At 35.9% G+C, this 19,976-nt stretch overlaps 1 protein-coding gene across 1 annotated transcript; it reads right to left on the bottom strand.

Annotated features, from left to right (window-relative positions):
* chmp4ba (charged multivesicular body protein 4Ba) lies at positions 1-18,808 on the bottom strand. The gene is given in 5 exon segments (NM_200195.1): positions 1-1,262; positions 1,705-1,825; positions 3,243-3,357; positions 5,830-6,007; positions 18,522-18,808. Coding segments are annotated over 5 exon segments (663 nt in total). The 5' UTR covers positions 18,706-18,808; the 3' UTR covers positions 1-1,197.
* Positions 18,809-19,976: the final 1,168 nt, after the last annotated feature.

The following is a 19,976-nucleotide window of genomic DNA, read 5'->3' as shown; positions in this document are numbered from 1 at the left end:
TTCATTTTGGCAAAACTTTAATGTAGGTGTGAGGTTGAAAGGCAGAGGAGGACAAAATAAACGAGAGTGTCAAAAAGACAAACGAAGGATACGATTGAAACATTGGGAGTCTGATAAATAAACTCGGTTACGTGTTCAGCGCTTATATACCCCTCTAAAATATTCTATACTCAAATGCTTTAATAAACTCTTTTAGGAACGGAAAAATGAATTAAAACCACTTCACCAGAACATAATAATAGATCACTCTGTAAAATAAAGCATGATATTAACTTAATCTGTGCCGTCTGTCCTTATACAAACAGTCCTGAACGCATTCGCACCACAAAAATAAAACAAATATCTGAAATCTACAACAAACCCCCTCTAACACAACACCCATTTCAAGAAACCACTCCTAATGTCAAGACATTGTCGCGTTTTTTTCTGAAATATCCCAATTACAGTACACGTTGAGTCAAGAGCCCTATTAGATAGGAATCTCATGCTGTCGGGATAGCGTAAACCATCATGCCTTTAACGAGAGATTATTTACAGTAAAATCCTTTCTGTTGCTTGATGCACGTTCAAGAGGTGATAAAGACCTTTACCTCCACCTCAAGTCTTATATTCATTAAGACTAAGTGCTGATTTGGGGCGTCCCGTTGAGAAGCACCAGCACTTTTATCACCATCTGAAACGCTTGATGCGAAAAAGGGGCGTACAGTGCTTTTAAAAAATGTGTGCATGTGAACAGACGAACTCATAATACACCACACGTTCCCTTCAATAAACATGACAGACTGCTACAGACACTTTCCCCTGCGTGCAAAGGGTGTGTGTGTTGGTTTTCAAGACCAAGCAGAGGTTTCCTCGTGAAGCGGGATTGAAATGATGACTACTTTTACAGGTAACGGAGGGCCGTACAAACACAGACACTCATCTACAACAAGTCTTTCTTTCCTTTCCTGTCAGAAGAGTCCGGAGTTGAGGCGAAATCTCAGACTTGTGTAGAAGAGTGTGCTGACTGTAAGCCTGGCGGAGAGTTTAGTTTTTCTCTTGTTGGTGTTTATATATTTACCTATTTTAGACAGAGATGTCAAACTGTGTCATACTGAAGAGTCCTTCCCGGGTCCTTTAATAACTGGTATTGGAGTGAGGTTTATGCCTTGTATCGTGTGTATGGGTTGTTTTTTTTTGTTTGGAGAAATGAGAGCATTAATTGGCAGCCCAAGCCTCCAGGTCTTTCATGTCATCCTCGTCCTCTTCTTCTTTCTTTTTTGCTGCAAACACACAATACACATGCATTTAGTAAAAGACACCATAAACACATTTGCAGGAATCTAACAGAGCAATTTGAAGGGAGTAGAACTTAATTAATGCCACAATTTAAAGAGCACCAAAGATGGAAATCAACTTTTGGAAGCTGTTTGGACAGAACTGTGTGTAGGTAAAGTGTGTCCACAGTCATATTGGAGTGATAGAAACTCAACAAGTCTTTGTTTTATATTTGCTGACGTTAAAATAGGATCCAAATCAGTGATTTTGAGGCCCACCGCGTAGTCATACCTGTCAACACTACCGTTTTTCCCAGGAGTCTCTCATATTCCAGATCCATCTCCCACCAATCTCCCATTTTGTTATTTCTCTCGGAAAACTCCCTTATTTGTGTTTGTTTGTGTGTGTGTTTGTGTGTTTGTGTGTGTGTATGTGTGTGCATAGTACCTGGTCTGGATGGTAAAGACGTTGAGGGCACGTTTGGCAGTGGTACATTATCTCCAATCTCCAGAAGGTTCTTGTCCAACTCTTCCTGCTCCAGTTCCTCCAGTTCAGCTAACAGCTCATCCTGAAAACAACACACCGTCTGTTAATACCAAGAATTGACATGATTGTCAAATCTGACAGGATTTTAGAGATCCCACATAACTTAATACAGCGTAATTCTAATTTTAGGATGAGCTAATCTACTTTTTTTGCATTAAATACATCGAAAGTGATAGTAAAGTAACTCATAATAGTGTGAAAGATGTTATTTTTAAAACAAATTTTGTACTAAACTTTATATTTATCAAAAATTAATAAACATTTTCAGCAAACCTTTTGTTGTTGCTGTCGTCTTTTTGTTTTGTTCCATATTTACTTAAGTTGTTTTAGCATTTATAAGGATAGGACAGTATTTAGACAGTATTCAGGATTGGGAAAGGTCAGTGAGCTGGGACTTGAACTCAGGACACCTCAAGTGCAATAGCACAATGTATCAGACTCAGTACACTGACCATGAGGCTATCAGTGCCGACAGCACAACTTTATTTATCAGACAATCATAAATGTTTCTTGAGCATCAAAACAGAGTAACAATGCTGCAAATTCTACTTTGAATCAAAAGGAATAAAATACAATTAAAACATTGAAAATAAAAAGTGAATATGTGTATATTTTTTCCACAATACTGTTGATGCCAATATTATATAATTTACTGTATCTTACCCAAAACCTTTCAAGATTATGCAAATAATGACCTTAAGTTATTCATGGCAGCCTACACCAAAAATGTGGTGTCTGTTTTACATCAAAGTTGAATCTAAATGTGTTTTGGCACAAATATAATGTGTTTAAACAAGCAAGATGTCATTGGATTGATGCAATTATGTCATGTGGAGCTATGTTATTTTCTAACCATGTCATAAAGTACTTCACATTTGCATTGGACCCCTTCACACCTGTATTTATAATCAGGATTTCTGCAGGTTTCACAAAGTCAAACTTAAGACCTTTTTAAGAGCATTATGAATGACATTTCAGACTTGTACATGACTTTTTTATATTTATATAATATTATTATTTGTTATTTCCTAGCCAGATGTTTTAATAAATTGTCAAAACAAGCAAAGCCTAGGTGTATACGTATATATTTTTCAATAAAACATATCTTTAAAAACTTTAAAAAGGTCAGTGTCTTCACCATATATGGACTACAAATACACAGAGAACTTTTAAACAAATATTATTGCAAGGAAGATAATTAAACTATTTTGTGAATTGAGTTATAAATAGAGTCTTGTTAAAACTTCTATAGAGATGGATTGTTGGTGATTGGATGCGTGTCGGGTAGCTTTACATGGACATAGGAAAAGACCCGTTTACAATTATTTAAGAATTTTTAAGACCCCGCAGACATCCTAATAGACGTAAACACAGGTGCAAACTGTGAAAGTACATGGAAATAATCTGAAAGCGGTGAGGTTAGCATCTTTTACTCCTACCTCATCAAATTCCTCTCCAAACCCGACAGGTTTGGAGATTGCGTCTGAAATTTCTTGTGCCAGCTCCTGCTGTTCTGTGATGTCCTGCATGAGTTCGTCCACTTTGTCGATGTCCCTGAAAGTACACAAGTAAGATACTGAATCACAATAGCTATGACAATCAATAAAATATATTCCTAAAATAATAGTTTTGAGTAACACCGGTGGCCTCTAAGTGAACTAAAAGCTCATGCTTGTACTTGAGCACATGTAACAGTCAAAAGAAAACATGATACGATACCCTGATATACTCATGGACAAGTTGTTTTTTTAAGATCATTGATTATTGGAAATACTTTGAACATTCAGATGACATGCACACTGCTGAGAGCGATGTTTAGATGAAATATGTAAATATGAGACAAAACTAACAGCAGTGAGAGAAACTGCAGTTAAAGGAAGCATCTGATCACAACAACACAGAGATGTTTGCATAAGTTCTGCAATTCACAGACATCATGTCGCCAGATGAGCTCATTAAAATTACACTGTTCTGTAATAAAATCAATGTAAGACTACAGTTCAGCTAAGTGAAACTTTATGAATTAATCTGTTTCTTTGCAAGACACTTTGAGAACACAGGACAGCGCTATCCTAAGCGTTATATGCATTTTTTCAGGTGTAAAAATGTAACAAAAGGCGTTTTTCTTTTTCCTGGCTTTCATAGACTGTAAAAAAAATGCTTTTGTCTTGTTTATAGTCCAAATATCTAAAAATTTCTAAATCAAGAAGCATTTTCTTAGACAAACAAAAAATATATTGTCTTGTTTTAGGGAAAAATATGCCAAAATTAATGAATTTTTCCTGAAAACAATCAAAATAATATGTTTCCGGGTCCAAGCCGCTACTCATTTGAATTGAGAAAATATTCATTTGTGGCCACTTTTTAGTCCTATCACACATTAATGTGAATTTTATATAAAAATACAAATAAAAAACATTTCTAAAAAATGTATCACTTACTGGCTATCGGATATTAGGCTTGGACATATTTATTTTGTGATTTTTAAAAGTTTTGCAGAGCTTTGTAAACATTTATTATTACCATTTGTTGAGTCTTCCCATACAGTCTGATATAGCGATTGGACCCGGAAGCTGCTTTGTGTGACGTCCCACTTAACAAGCAGATGGGGGACGCAAAACAATCTTATGTGAAAACAAAAACAAAAAGTATTTTGCTTACCCCATTGGCAGATTATTTAGCTTGTTTTCAGGAAAAACTCACCTAAGTTTGGCATATTCTTACTTAAAACAAGACAATATTTTTTGCTTGTCTAGAAAATGCTTCTTGATTTACTAGTTTTAGACACTTGGACTACAAACAAGACAAAAAAAAATTAAGAAAGGCATTTTTTTTTGCAATGTAAACCTAAGAATTTGAGTCAAACGTTTTCTTACATACTGCCATTAAATTGATAAACTAAATTGTGTCATCATTTACTCACTCTTTACTTGCTCCAAACCTGTTTGAGTTTATTTATTCTGTTAAGCACAAAATTACTATTTAAAAGAAAGCTGTAACCTGTAACCATAGACTTCCATTAGTATTTGTTTTGATGCATATCAACAGTTACCCATTTTTTTTACATTTCTACAGAGTATCTTCTTTTGTGTTCATCAGAAAAAAAAAGAAACTCATAGAGATTTGGAACCACTTGAGAGAGGGTAAAAATACCCTGGGCCTGTTCTTAACTTGGTGTGAAAATTCAAACCCTCTCCTAAATATTCCTAAAACTAAGGAGATGGTTATTGATTTATTGAATGTCAGATGTCTCTGTGAGTGTACACCGCAAATGAAATCTCCCTAAAAGGACAAATACAGTTAGCTAACTAACAGTGTTTAAATTGTGGATTTTTGGGTGAACTATCCCTTCAAGACATACACTAACTAACTGTTGAAGTTAAAATTATTAGCCCTCCTGAATTATTAGGCCCCCTTTAGTTTTCCCCAATTTCTCTTTAACATAAAAAATACTTTTTTTAACATATTTCTAGACGTAATAGTTATAATAACTCATTTCTAATAAATGATTTATTTTATCTTTGCCATGGTGACAGTAAATAATATTTTACTTTTTTCAAGACACTAATACTCAGCTTAAGGTGCAATTTAAAGGCTTAACTGAGTTAATTAGGCACGTTAAAGCAATTAGGCAAACTGTTCTATAAAGTAGTTTGTTCTGTAGACAATTGGAAAAAAAATCATTCGCTATGAGGCTAATAATTTTGACCTTAAAATGTTTTTTAAAAAATTAAAAACTGTTATTATACTTTTTATTTTAGCCAAAATAAAACAAATAAGACTTTCTCCAGCAAAAAAAAAATTATCATACGTACTGTGAAAAATTCCTTGCTCTGTTAAACATCAATTGGGAAATATTTAAAGGAATAATAATAATAATAATAGTTTTGACTTCAACTGTATATATAGCTCCCTTAACCGTTAATTAGTCTGTGTTCTTGTACAGTACTTGCAATCTGCATCAACACAAACCCAGGCAGAGAGAAACAGAACAAAAACACTGATAAGAGCCGAGAAACTCCTCACATGTTGTCGTGTGCCGCCTTCATGGCCTTGGCAGCGTAGCCCATGTTTTTGATGACCTCGGTGTTGGTGTGTGCGTTTTCTAGCGCCTCCCGCTGGAACTCAATAGTGGAAAGAGTGCCGTCAATCTGAGCTAACTGCTTCTCATAGCGCTTCTTGCGCTTCAACGCCTGTAGTGCCGCTGTTTCAACAAGAGAAAGCAAGGTGAATAATTAAAGCAGAAAATGGGAGAACTTAGTAAATGCATTGCATAATACTGCACAATTTAATTAAGAGTCATTTGATTTGATTTAAAGTTTTTTAATTTTGTCAGCGCCAGTGGTGCAGTAGTGCAGTGGTTAGTGCGTCCACACATGCACTCCGGTGCTCACGGCGACCCGAGTTTGATTCCGCGCCGTGGTCCTATGCCGACCCTTACCCTCTCTCTGCTCCCATGCTTTCCTGACAATTCTCTCTATTGTCCTATCGAATAAAGGTAAAATCCCGTTTATTATATATTAAAAAATTATTATATAAAAAAGAAAAAGTTATTTAATTTTCTTAGTAAGAGTCATGAATTCGCAGCTCTGTAGTAGAAGAAGACAAGTGTTTTTATTGAATTTTTCAGAAAAACCTTTTTACATATGGCAACTCAAACGTATAGCAGAACGAAGTACATGAAAAAAACAGAAAACAAATACAAAGTAAAATAATACTAATTAAAAAGAAAAAGGTAAATGAAAAAATGGTAAATAATGAATTTAGGGGTGAGTTGGGAGCTTACAATTCAAGTATTTGGAATAAATCTGTTCTCAAAATATGACAGGGAGGGTCTCCAAACTTTGAAGAATCTATTATTTGAGCCTTGGGTGCTACAATTGAGTTTTTCTAGCTTTAAATTTGCCATTACATTTTCTACCCATTTAGTATGTGCTGGTGGTTTAGTTGACTTGCACTGAAATAGTATGAGCCTTCTGATATTGCTCTTTGACGTCACTCTAATATGATCGTTTTCACAGAAAATAAATGTTTATGATAAATTAAGTTTGACACTGTAAAAAAATTAAATATCTGGGTGTGATATTTGATGCCAACCTTACATTTGAGCCACAGTAAAGATCTTTTTTTTCAGCTGAGACACATTGGCAAATTTTGCCCCATGCTGCCTTTTTTCGCTGCTAAAAAATGAACAAACACCTTTGCGGATAAAATCTTTGAGTGAATCAGGCATTCTATTCATTGCCACTGAACTTGTCGAACTCTCTGCCCTCTGATATTTAGTATAGAATTCCTTGGAGTTTGCATGTTCTCACCGTGTTGGGCTGGGTTTCCTCCGGGTGCTCTGGTTTCCCCCACAGTCTAAAGACATGCACTATAGGCTAATTGAATAAACTAAATTGGCCGTAGTGTATGAGTGTAAATGAGTGGATGTTTCCCAGTACTGAGTAGCAGATAAAAGGGCATCCGCTGTGTAAAACATATGCTGGATAAGTTGGCGGTTCATTCCACTGCTGCAACACCTGATGACTAAGGAACCAAGCCGAAGAAAAATGAAATTCAAAACAAAATGTAAAAAATGAGCATTAACTAATTTGACCAAAAACAAAAACAGTACATTAGTGATACTAAAATATGATGGTATAGTTGCTCATTTTTAAACAGGCCCAATAGAGGTCTTATTTAGTCTCTTTGAAAATTAAAATCCCAAACCTTTATTAAACAATGATTCGAGCTGTCAATTCAACAAGCAGAAGATACAACAACAGCTGTGGAAAGAAGACAACAGCAGCTGTGTTTGTGCAATGTATGGAATGTAATCTGAATTTATCAGGTTTGCAATGCAATAAAACCCCAGTCAGACTCTTACATCACATGAGCGCTCAGAGAGGCCATTCAAAAGACGTCACATGACATAAAAATAACGCATGTCACACACTTTTTTCCATGACAGCACTGGAACTGTAAACTATGACAAAAGCCCAGTCCCACAGCCAGCTAACAGTCGTGTCCCAGCAGCAACAGCAGCCCATACAGGATAATCAGATCAATTATTGATTAACTCTGTTCTGGGGACTTTAAATGTGGAGTTGTGTTACAGACCTTACAACCTAGATGGCTCTTAAATGTGGCCCTAAAATAATTTATGGATTTTGGCCTGGATTTAGACAGTTCTGGAAGGACAAAACAACCTTCTAAAGATATTTTTGGTAATTGTGTTCACATTATAATACATTTCCACTGTCTAAAAATACTTTAATACTAATTTATGACAATGTTTTTATTTTTTGTTTTGAGGCAATCAGTTTCTAATTAGATTTTTAAATAGTATTGGCATTGAAATAGCTGCCAGAAAGAAACATGCAGAGCATTAATTAAGACTAGCAAAACAACAACATTAACATTAACATAAAAAGAAAGAGAACACAGATTTTTAAAAGCTTCAGAATATTTAACATATTCACTTTGGATTTTGTAAATAAAGCTAAATATTGACATGTTTTCATAGATAGACCACTGCAATCATGTTCTGGAAGTTAAAAAATAATAATAAATTATAAATTTTTAAAAACAGAGCGCTTTGAGTTCAGAAGTTGCTAATAGATTATGTATGTTTTCATTGAACCCATGTGTTACAATCCTTGATGGCAATTTGTCTAGGGTATTAAAAGGAGTAACATAAAGATGACCAAAGTATAAACTGATGTTGAAAAATGGCAAAAGAAAACACCAAACAACAAATTAGCACCGCAAAAGATTTATTGCTCCCACATTATTTACAATATTTACAAACCATAAGATAAATTTGAAAAGAACCAAGACAAATAGGAGAGGGAACTGAAGTTTGCGCATGGAAATCAAAGAAATAAATATAACAAAAACATTCCCTTAATCTCCTCCCCAATCCACTAAATAAGAAAATAACAATATGAAAAGAAAAGTCTTCAGCGCAAAGCGCCCTGAACTTACTCTAACTAATAAATAAAAATACAAAATTAGCGCACTTCGCTAACTAGTGTGTCTATACATCAATAATCCTGCGTGCAAATATGTATGTCACGTGACTTACTATGTTGTTCCAGATCTCCCTTGTCAAATCACAGAAGGTTTTGAATGGAGCATTAGCGGGCTATAGATGTAGCAACACACGTCAGAACTCTCAAACAAATCTCACTCAAAGTCATCAGTTACTCACTCAAAGTCAACATCAATAGATCTCAATCAAAGCACACATCAGTAACAGCGACAACGCACACGGACACCACCAAACAGACAACACGCCAAAACAACAACAGCTGATCTCTCCCCGTTGCCGCTTCCGTTTTTAAAGGGCTCTGCAACGAACGCGATTGGCAGAGAGAGAAGTCATCGTCACATGGTTGATTAGGATTGGCAGTCCTGTCAGCCAATAGTGCTCCAAAGTAGGCGGTACCTGAGAAAATGACAGGGCCGGTACAGAGAGAGAGAGAGAGAGAGAGAGAGAGAGAGAGAGAGAGAGAGAGAGAGAGAGAGAAAGAAAGAGCATACACGCAGCAAAACTGTGCGGTTCGTAACACTCCCCCACTTAAGAATAAACTCTTTTTCAAAACAAACAAAAAAAAGTTTATACTCGTGACAGTGCATCCGCTAGAATATTCTCAACTCCCTTCTTGTGCCTAATATCCAGGTTGTAACTTTGCAAGAAGAGTGACCACCGTGTCAATCTCTGGTTGTGATTATACAACTTTGAAAGAAATGTCAGTGGACTATGATCCGTAAAAACGATCAAAGGTTGTACACTACATCCAACATATACTTCAAAGTGTTGCAAAGCAAAAATTAAAGCAAGTGTTTCCTTTTCAATCACAGAATAGTTTAACTGATTCTTCTTAAACTTCCTCGAAAAATAACTCACCGGGTGAGCTATACCCTGCTCATCATCTTGCAGTAACACAGCACCAGCGCCAACATTACTTGCATCAACCTCAAGTTTGAATGGACGATTTAAATCAGGGGCTGCAAGAACTGGTGAACTACTCAACAGTGTTTTCACACTCTCAAATGCATATTGGCATTTTTCATCCCACACAAACGATTTAGAAGGGCTTAAGAGTGAAGTTAATGGACTAACCACAGACGAGAAATTTCTACAGAAGCTGCGATAATAACCAGCGATTCCGAGAAATCTTCGGAGTTCACGTCGCGTCGTAGGAACTGGGAACTCAGATATAGCCTCAACTTTCGCTTCCACAGGTCGAACTTGACCATGTCCCACTTCTTTTCCCAAATAAGTCACCTTCGCCTGACCAAACTCACATTTTGTTAAGTTAAGGGTCAATGAAGCACTTGCAAAACGTTGAAATACATCACGTAATGACTTCAAATGTTCACTCCAATCTCTGGAATAAACAACAACATCATCCAAGTAAGCGCTACAATTAGGAATACCAGCTAAAACAGTGTTTACTAACCTCTGAAAGGTAGCAGGTGCGTTTCGGAGTCCGAACGCCATGGCCGTATATTGTGCAAACGCATCTGGAGTGATAAAAGCAGCAATATCAGATGCTCTAGACGAAAGTGGTATTTGCCAATAACCTTTCAGCATGTCTAATTTACTCACAAAGTTGGCATATCCTACATTGTCAACACAATCCTCCATTCTAGGAAGTGGATAGTTGTCAGGAACCGTTAGTGCATTCACTTTTCTAAAATCTGTGCAGAATCTAAAAGAACCATCAGATTTTGGCACTAAAATACATGGAGAACTCCATGGACTAGAACTAGGCTTAGCAAGACCATTATCCAGCAAATAGTCAACCTCTTGTTGCATAACTGAACGTTTTACAGAATTTACTCTGTAAGCGTGCTGTCGGACTGGACGAGCATCTTTGACATCAATGTCATGTTGAATGACATTTGTGAGTGTTGGGACATCATTAAACAGACACTTAAATTCAGAAATTAATGTCACAAGATCGCGTTTCTGATCAACAGTCAAGTTTTTAAAATGTGAATCAAGATCTTTTAAAATCTCAGAATTAGACAAACTCACGGTAGACTGAGAAATACTTGGAAACATAAGCCCATCTTCATCAGCATCAACAGGATTTTCTGTCACAGCCACAACAGAAATAACAGCATTATCCGTCATTTTCTCAGCATCATCCTGTGCCCTCGAATGATAAAGTTTAAGCATATTCACATGACAAGTGCGGGTTTTTCGTCTTCGGTCGGGTGTACAGATCACATAATTAGTCTCGCTCAATTTTTCTTTCACTTCGTACGGTCCGAAAAATTTAGCTGACAGTGAAGAACCAGGTATAGGCATAAAAACAAGAACTGCGTCACCAGGCTTAAAAGAACGCGCAACTGCCTTTTTGTCAAATGTTCGTTTCATTTCTTTTTGCGCACGTGCAAGTGAATCTCTAGCAATTGAACAAGCGGTCTGCAACCTTGCTCGAAACTTTGTTACGTACTCTAAAACATTCGTTTTTGAATTGTCAGTTTCCAGAATTTGATCTTTCAGAACCTTCAAAGGTCCGCGCAATTGGTATCCATAGACCAACTCAGCTGGGCTAAAGCCGAGTGACTCCTGAACACTCTCTCTAATCGCGAACATCAGCATTGGAATACCTTCATCCCACTCATTACCAGTCTGCATGCAATATTTCCTCAACATCGACTTCAAAGTTTGGTGAAAACGCTCCAGAGCTCCTTGGCTTTCGGGATGGTAAGCGCTGGAGGTGCGATGTGTGATTCCTAAATTTTGCATGACCTGTTTGAACAGCTTGGACATAAAATTAGTGCCCTGGTCACTTTGCACTATTTTAGGCAAACCAAAAGTCGAGAAAAACTTAACTAATGCCTTAACAACAACAGGTGCAGTGACTTTTCTCAAAGGAATTGCTTCAGGAAATCGAGTGGCTAAACACATCACTGTGAGCAGAAATTGATTACCACTTTTGGACTTTTTAAACGGACCTACACAGTCAATAAGGACATGTTCGAATGGATCGCCAAGAACAGGTATGGGTTTTAACGGTGCTGGTGGAACAACCTGATTTGGTTTTCCCGCAATTTGACAAACATGGCAAGAACGGCAATAACGAGTTACATCACTTTTTAATCCAGGCCAGAAAAAGTGTTTTAAAATCCGATTGTAAGTTTTCCTTACACCCAGATGACCCGAAAGTGGATGATCATGTGCCAAGCATAACACATGTGGGCGATATGGGGCAGGAACAACAATCTGATAAAAAGCATCCAATTCTGCCTTGTCAGGTGACGAACACCACTTACGCATTAACAAGTCGTTGTCTAAAATGTAAGCGCTTTGTTTTGTCTTAGCCAAATCATGTGAAATTGCAGCATTAAAAAGTGTAGTCAATGTTTTGTCTTCTTTCTGTGCAGTGATCAATTTTTCTCGTGAGATCTTTAAAAGCAATGAATTTTTGTCAGTTACATCATGCAAAATCCTCACCTTTTCTGGTTTCTTTTTCTCAAAGTTCAAATTTTCCTCTCCATTTACAACAGAAGGAAAGAAAGAGTCATTCAATTCAATCTCTTTACGCGATTGCGCACGAGTGACAGCGCACACAGGAAAAACATGAGGATAGGCTTCACCCACCTCATCAGACGTGCATTCTGTCGGTTCATCCAGAACTTCTAATAACGGCATGACTTTTCCTCCGGCTAAATCATTGCCCAGGATAAAATCTACCCCTTTCATAGGCAGTGAAGAACAAACTGCAACACGGACAAGTCCAGAACATAGATCACTTTTTAAATGCAGATTATGCAAAGGTCTCTTTACACATCCCATTTCAATTCCTTGCACTACTACACTAGAATGACATGACGTCTCATCAGAAAATTTGATCGCACTTTCAACAATAAAACTTTGCATTGAGCCTGTATCACGAAGCATTGTGATTTCCTTTTGATCCTCATCACGACCAGTCAGAGAAATTAACCCCTTAAGAATAAAAGGACGGAACGTCTCCTCTACCTTATCTTTTGAGATTTCAGCCACACTCTGATTAAAAGTCTTTACAAAACCTACAGGTTTAGCTTGTGATTGTTGTTTTCGTTTAAGTCGGGGGCAGTCAACTATTACATGACCTTTTACATGGCAATAGTAACAGTTACGTTCATCGCCAACTCTAGGTGCATTATTTTTCGAGCGCACAAACTGTGTGTTAGATAAAATTGGAACGGCAGGTGCATTCTCCACACGTGAGTGAACAAATACGTTCTTGTGAGTTAAAATGAATTCATCAGAGAGAACAGCGGCATGTGACAATGAATTTACCTTTTGTTCGTTAAGATAAACTACCACTCTCTCAGGCAAACAATTCTTGAACTCCTCTAAAAGAACAAGCTCACGCAGTGATTTAAAATCTGCCACATCACTAGCTACACACCATTTATCAAAAAGCGTGCCCTTTTCTCTAGCAAACTCCACAAAAGTTTGATTGGAAGTTTTCCTATGCGTCCTAAACTTCTGTCTATAAGCTTCGGGAACTAATTCGTATGCACGAAGTATTGCTGATTTAACTGAATCATACTTTAAACTTTCTTCAAGTGATAAAGTAGAATAAACTTCCAAAGCTTTGCCTACAAGTTTACATTGCAGTAACAAAGACCAGAACTCAGGTGGCCAGTGCAATGAAGTCGCAATGCGTTCAAACGCATTAAAATAAGAATCAACTTCAGATTCTCTGAAGTGTGGAACAAGCGCAATGTGCTTACTCACGTCAAAACTTGAAGTGGATGAAGTCGACACCGGAGATACATATGAAGAAGAGGAAGAAGCTGGAACTGGCTGAATAGCCTCCACAGCCTTCTTTGAAGCGTCCAACTCGAGCTGGCGCAGTCTCACCTGCGTATCAGCCTCGATTTCGAGTCTGCGTATCTGCAAACGCAAGTCAATTTCAGCCCGACGGGTGTGCTCTTGCGCATCATAATAAAGACGTGCCATGCGAACTTTCAGTCGCGCATCATCTCGTGAACCTATGGAGAATGGGGAGAACGGTTCAAACGGTGGCAAACCAACATTAGTATCAACAGCGGCCTCCACCCCTGCTTCTGCATCTGTACTGCCACTACACACGTTCTGATCTCCCATATCTAAAGAAGTCACCACCTCATCACCAAGGCTTGCATGATCAGCCGTCTCATCCATTTCAATATTTGGCGTGATAAGAACATTAAGCTCAACCAACTGCTCTGTTAACTTTTGCTTAATTTCAGCTTTACGATCCTGTCTGTTAACTACCAGTTTAAAATGATCAGCAATCAAAAACAAGTCTTGTTTCCGACAAACGTCAAGCAGCTCCAATGAAGGACTCTTAACAAATTCCTCTAAACTGAACATTTTAAATTAAAGTGTCGCGTGCTCAAAGTGCTGCCAACTGCTACTTCTGCAACTTACCTAAATGTCAACTACTATACAGCAATTTCTGTTGCCATCAACACAGCTTTTCTTTGGTCATTTTTTCAAAGATTATCATCTGATAAATTTAAGAAATATTAATTTCAAAAAATTACTTTTTAAAATTATTTTCTTGATGAATTCAATTTATTCCAGATGATTTATTTTATCTTACCTTAATTGATCTTATTTAATGTCTCAGATAAATATCCCGGACGAGCCCCCATTTCATGTTACAATCCTTGATGGCAATTTGTCTAGGGTATTAAAAGGAGTAACATAAAGATGACCAAAGTATAAACTGATGTTGAAAAATGGCAAAAGAAAACACCAAACAACAAATTAGCACCGCAAAAGATTTATTGCTCCCACATTATTTACAATATTTACAAACCATAAGATAAATTTGAAAAGAACCAAGACAAATAGGAGAGGGAACTGAAGTTTGCGCATGGAAATCAAAGAAATAAATATAACAAAAACATTCCCTTAATCTCCTCCCCAATCCACTAAATAAGAAAATAACAATATGAAAAGAAAAGTCTTCAGCGCAAAGCGCCCTGAACTTACTCTAACTAATAAATAAAAATACAAAATTAGCGCACTTCGCTAACTAGTGTGTCTATACATCAATAATCCTGCGTGCAAATATGTATGTCACGTGACTTACTATGTTGTTCCAGATCTCCCTTGTCAAATCACAGAAGGTTTTGAATGGAGCATTAGCGGGCTATAGATGTAGCAACACACGTCAGAACTCTCAAACAAATCTCACTCAAAGTCATCAGTTACTCACTCAAAGTCAACATCAATAGATCTCAATCAAAGCACACATCAGTAACAGCGACAACGCACACGGACACCACCAAACAGACAACACGCCAAAACAACAACAGCTGATCTCTCCCCGTTGCCGCTTCCGTTTTTAAAGGGCTCTGCAACGAACGCGATTGGCAGAGAGAGAAGTCATCGTCACATGGTTGATTAGGATTGGCAGTCCTGTCAGCCAATAGTGCTCCAAAGTAGGCGGTACCTGAGAAAATGACAGGGCCGGTACAGAGAGAGAGAGAGAGAGAGAGAGAGAGAGAGAGAGAGAGAGAGAGAGAGAGAGAAAGAAAGAGCATACACGCAGCAAAACTGTGCGGTTCGTAACACCATGTGTTTGCATTAAATAAACTACTTTACAAAACAGTTATTAAATGGCATAAAAGGGAAAAACTACATTACCCATGATGCCGTGCAGAAAATAAAATCTGTGTGTGTGTGTGTGTGTGTGTGTGTGTGTGTGTGTGTGTGTGTGTGTGTGTGTGTGTGCGTGTGCGTGTGCGTGTATGTATGTATGTATGTATGTATGTATGTATATATATCTATATATATGTATATATATGTAGCATGTTCGCCTAACAGCAAGAAGGCAAGAAGGTCACTTGCATTTTTGTGTGGAGTTTGCATGTTCTCCCCGTGTTCGCGTGGATTTCCTCTGGTTTCCCCCTCAAGTCCAAAGACGTGGTACAGGTGAATATGGATATTTTAGTAACTCTTTATCTTGATGGTCCTTATTAGGGCTGTACGATTAATTGAAAAAAGATTGCAATCTTGATTCAATCCTACACGTGATCTTAATTCAGCTTTTCTACGATTTAGCAAATTATATTTTCACGACATTTAACTGACTATAAGAAACTGCAAGTACATGTCAACTTAGACTAACCCTAACCCCAGTCTACTTATAATCTATTGAGAACTAGTGGGCATGTAGATGCAATGTAACTTAATTCAACAAAATGCGTTAAAGGGGCCATCAGAATAAAGTGATACCGATATTTTGGAGTAACAGTTTTACATTTTTCAGTCCTTTATTTTATTCAGCTGTGACATTTACTAAGGTTAGGATTGTGGTATTTTTTTTCTCTGAAGCAGTAAAGGACAGTCTTACTTTTATAAGTATAATTATTTGCATAAAATCATAGTTTGTAATGTAGTGATTCTCCCCATAGCTGTTTAGTTTGGTTAACAGCTTATAAATCTGGAAATAATTTTAGAAACGATGCTGCCATCAAAAAATTTAAGTTGACAAGAACATTAAAGAGCTACAAGTAGGCCCACACGAAAGCTGTGAACACATTTATATTTATTCAGTTTTTAAATTAATATCAGTAATATTATTATTGACTAATATAAAAACTTTCATATTATTTATTTACAATACAGTTTGTAAAGTAATATTTTCCGTGCTCTAGTAGATATGGGACACTTGCTTTGACTACCAAAAAAGTAGATCTAATTGAATTTGCATTGTAAACATTAAATAAAAGTTAAAAAGATATTATTTTTAATCACTCCTCATAAATTCACAGATTCTTTACATAATTTTCTGTAGAAATAGCAAGAAATGGCAGATTCTGTCTGGCCCTAGCTATAGGCAAGTTTTGTTTTTTTTTTTTGGCATATTTGATGTCATCTCTAATTTTAAGTCACGACAAAATGCCAGAGAACATTATCTATAAATGATCTCCTTTTTAAAAACCTCAACTGAAGTATTTTAGAAACTACATTTATCCCACAGAACAGAGATATATCTACCAACTACCTCTTTTAAAAGATAAGACTGACTAATTAAACACATGAAATCTGAGCACACAAAAATCTGCAGACTTTTATCCCATCATTGAATCTATTTTTTTACCAGTGTAAATTTATATTTACTCAGTTTTTAACCTAATTTCAGCAATATTATTGATATGAAAATACAGTTTGTAAAGTAATGATTTCTGTCTTCGAGTAGATATATTACATGAGAGACCTGCTTTGTTTACGAAATAAGTTGATCTAATTGGATTTGCATTGTAAACATTAAATACAAGTTAAAAATGTGTTAATTTTATGCCATATATTAAGGTTTTAGTTACAATACAGCCAAAATTATCCCGCATAATTTTTTACAAAATTCTCTGCAGAAATGGCAAAAAACGGCAAATTCTGTCTGACCCTAGCTATAAGCAAGCTTTCTTTGCATTATACATTATTCTCCAGTTTTAGGTCACTCTAAAATAACAGAACATCGTATTTAAATGATCTATGGTGCAAACCTTCGACTGGAGTATTTTAGAAACTAAATTTATCCCACAGAACAGGCATATTTACCAATAACCTCTTTTAAAGGATGACTAGTAGGCCCACATGGAATCTGTGTGAAAGAGGTAAAGTTGGTTTTATATTCACACATTCATTCATTTAGAAGTCTCTATATTGTTTACCATATTACTTTGAATATTCAATTGGAATTAGCATGCAAGTGTGGCTTGAAAACAATATTAACACTGTTTATTTGACTGTGAACAATGTTGTACTTTGATAGTCATTGGCTGCTAATATGATTTCACTGTTTAGAGTTTGCAAATAATACTTTTATGAAATTATTTTATTAAGGGGAAAGTCTGAATGTGCGAATATAAAACCAACTTTACCTCTATATCTGTGTGCGCAGAAATACCAAGAGTTACACAGATTTTGGCCCATCATTGAGTCTATTTATTTACCTGTGTAAATTTATATTTATTTCGTTTCTAAATTAATTTTAGTAATATTACTGACTAATATGAAAATGTTCATTTGCATTATTTACAAAACAGTTTGTAAAGCAATATTTTCTGTCTTTTAGTAGGCGACTTATATAAGAGAATTGCTTTGTTTACAAAATAAGGGAATCTAATTGGATTTGCATTGTTAAAAAAAGAGGCATTATTTTTTATTTCATATATTACGTTTTAAGTTATGATACTCCCAAAATCATTCCACAACATCATCAGAACAGTCTGCAGATTCTGTCTGGCCCTGCTAGTGAGTAGTTCTTGATGTTGTTTCATTTATTTTATAATTAATCCAGGGAAGTCCCAGAGTCAAACGTGACGTACATGTTTGTCATCACCATAGATACTAGGCCACTAGGCTAGGGCAAAGGTGAACTGATGGAGAGCTGTTTTATTTACCGCCAGCTTCCTATAATAATACCGTTAGATCAATTTAAGCAAACTATCGCCTTGTGTATATAAAAACCTCACGGGCGATTTCACATCATAGCCAAAAGAGCGTGTACTTAGTAAAAGTATGATTTAGCTAATTAACACTAGTCCGTTAAGTGTGTTATTTCTTGTTTATTGGTTTAATACGTTCCACAGAGCAAATACATGTATACTTTGTACAAGGCTAAACAAGCAAACACGGTAACCTGCTGTGGCTAACTGCACCGAGTTAACGGGATAATCTAGACGTTAACGTTACCAGGGTAACCGAGTTGACCGCTCACCTCTTTTGTTCTTCGTGCCGTTTTTCTTGGCCGTGACGAGCTCCTGCTCGATCTTCTTCTCCAGAAACTCCTGCTTCTTGGTCAACATTTCTTCAGTTTCTCGCAGTCGCTGGATTGCCTCCTGAGGGCTTGCAGATTTACCCCCTTTGCCACCGCTACCAAACATCTTCCCGAACAAAGACATGTTTCCCGTGGGTCGACAGCAAGGGCTGACAGGACGGTGGTTTTTGACACTAGGGTAGACTGGTCACCTCGGTGTGGCTTCTGGCTGTCACTGAACCCAACAGGCTTGTTGTTGTTTTCTGCTTCCTCTTCTCTAACCCAGGCCGCATGACATCATCACGTCACGGGAAAGTGAGTCACGTCATGACGTATAGAAATGTTTCCGCTCTGTCACGCTGTATTACAAATGTGAGGTGGTAGAAAATAATTTTTGGATATTTTAGGTATGATGATGTGAATAACGAAGTTTTTAATATTAATATATTAATTTTGTTGATTAAGCTTCATATTCATAAGTGTAAATTTTCCAAAGTCATGTTTTTTTTTTCTGTGCTTTTATAAAAAGTTGCTAAATTACTACAGTACTATTCAACATTGTACTAATAGAAAGGCAAATTAAACTGTACAGTTTGATTTGTTAAACAATAAAAAATTAAAACGAAAATTTTCAAATAAATCCATAAATAAATTCACCCAAATCCAAAACTCCTGCATAAATAAAATAATAGATAAATAAAGATGCAAATAAATAAATAAATCCATAAATTACAGCGTAAATAAAATAATAAATAAATGCGCAAATAAATAAATAAATACATGTATAAATAAATTAATAGAGTACTGTATAGATAAAATAACAAAAATAAATAATTATGCAAATAAATATATGTATATAAATACATAAATTACAGCATATATAAAATAATAAATACAAATACGCAAATAAATAAATAAGTGTATGAATAAATTAATAAATTACTGCATAAATAAAATAATAAATAAATATGCAAATAAACAAATGTATGTATATATCCATAAATTTATAATATTATTTATGCAGGAATTTATGGATTTATTTACTCATTTATTTATATATTTGCATGTTTATTTATTTATTTATTTATTATTTAAATTATGCAGAAATTTTTGGATTTATTTACTCATTTATATATATATATTTGCGTATTTATTTGTTGTTTTTGTAGGTTTTATCCTCCCTATCAAAATATTCGATAAATTTATTTGATTAAAGGTCGTGCTTGTCTATAATTATAAGGGTTTATTTATAAATTTTTACTTTCTTTCACCATTTTCACCATCATACATTTTTTTTAAATAGTAAATTTTTTTAAATAAAATAAATGTTTTAGGATTACTGATGTTACTAGCGAGCTTACTTTTTATTAAAATAAATTAATACTGTTTTTAGTTAAATTTATGCACAAAAGGATC

This window comes from Danio rerio, chromosome 6 (genome assembly GCF_049306965.1).
Source record: "Danio rerio strain Tuebingen ecotype United States chromosome 6, GRCz12tu, whole genome shotgun sequence".
In the NCBI taxonomy this organism is placed as follows: domain Eukaryota; kingdom Metazoa; phylum Chordata; class Actinopteri; order Cypriniformes; family Danionidae; genus Danio; species Danio rerio.
Note: the sequence above shows the minus strand (reverse complement) of the source record. Positions and strands in the feature narration are given on the sequence as shown.